A 797-nucleotide genomic window follows, 5' to 3' on the forward strand; every position below is an offset into this window, starting at 1 on the left:
TGGAACGAAACGAACCAGCTCAGATGACTGGACAGGCGATCAAGTCCCCTCGGGTCGTCGTATGCCTAAACGATAATTTTTTCCAGCTACTGTTATCTGCACAAGTAGTAAGAGCAGTAGCGGGTGGTCACGACAGGATGCGACCGCCCGGAGATATGTGAATAATTTGACCCAGTTTCAAATTTGCCCGTTCTTCCGAGTGTGCGTTCCGTAAGAGACCGCCGTTGTTGGATGGAAGCACAGAAGTAGGCTGTCCACCAATTCCATCCGTATGCGAAGCCCTTTTGAGGCCCGAGTCCACGAGCATCTGAAAGTAGTGAGTCAGCTACGAGCCTCTGATAGTGAAGCATAAGTACTGATCAAATTTTACTACATATCAGTGGCCAGGAAGACACAGATAGTGATTCCTGATCCACTTGTTACGGGCAGCCCAGTTTCACCAGAGACCCCGAATTCCGGTGGTTTGGTTTGGTCCTAACGGGTGCTTTCTCTTCAAGATATACAGTTATTTAGCTATACCACGCACCGTAGACCGAGATAAACAGATTTCCAATCCAAACCCACTGCTCGCCCAATTTTGTAGATGTCCCTATTCAGGGCAGTTGTACCGGTCCCGGTGCGCCAGCCGATGATTTTTCCATCTGGGTTGCGGGGGCCATAGCAGCTTTCATGAGACTGCATCGCCTGTGATATAGGCGTAATACAAGCCTATCCGTTTATAGTGCTGTGGTGCGCTCCATATCATTAAATGGGCCAGCAACATTGCATGCTGAGGACGTCGAAAGACTTTCAGTGTT

The 797-nt window shown here is 49.2% G+C and overlaps 1 protein-coding gene across 1 annotated transcript; it reads right to left on the minus strand.

Moving 5' to 3' along the window:
* Nucleotides 1-127: 127 nt before the first annotated feature.
* Nucleotides 128-307, minus strand: T265_12309 (hypothetical protein; the record flags this gene model as incomplete). The annotated part of the gene is made up of 1 exon (XM_009179668.1): nt 128-307. A coding segment is annotated over one exon (180 nt), but the record flags the coding sequence as incomplete, so codon positions are not given.
* Between the last annotated feature and the right edge of the window lie 490 nt (nt 308-797).

Source organism: Opisthorchis viverrini (genome assembly GCF_000715545.1).
Source record: "Opisthorchis viverrini unplaced genomic scaffold opera_v5_5599, whole genome shotgun sequence".
Taxonomy (NCBI): domain Eukaryota; kingdom Metazoa; phylum Platyhelminthes; class Trematoda; order Opisthorchiida; family Opisthorchiidae; genus Opisthorchis; species Opisthorchis viverrini.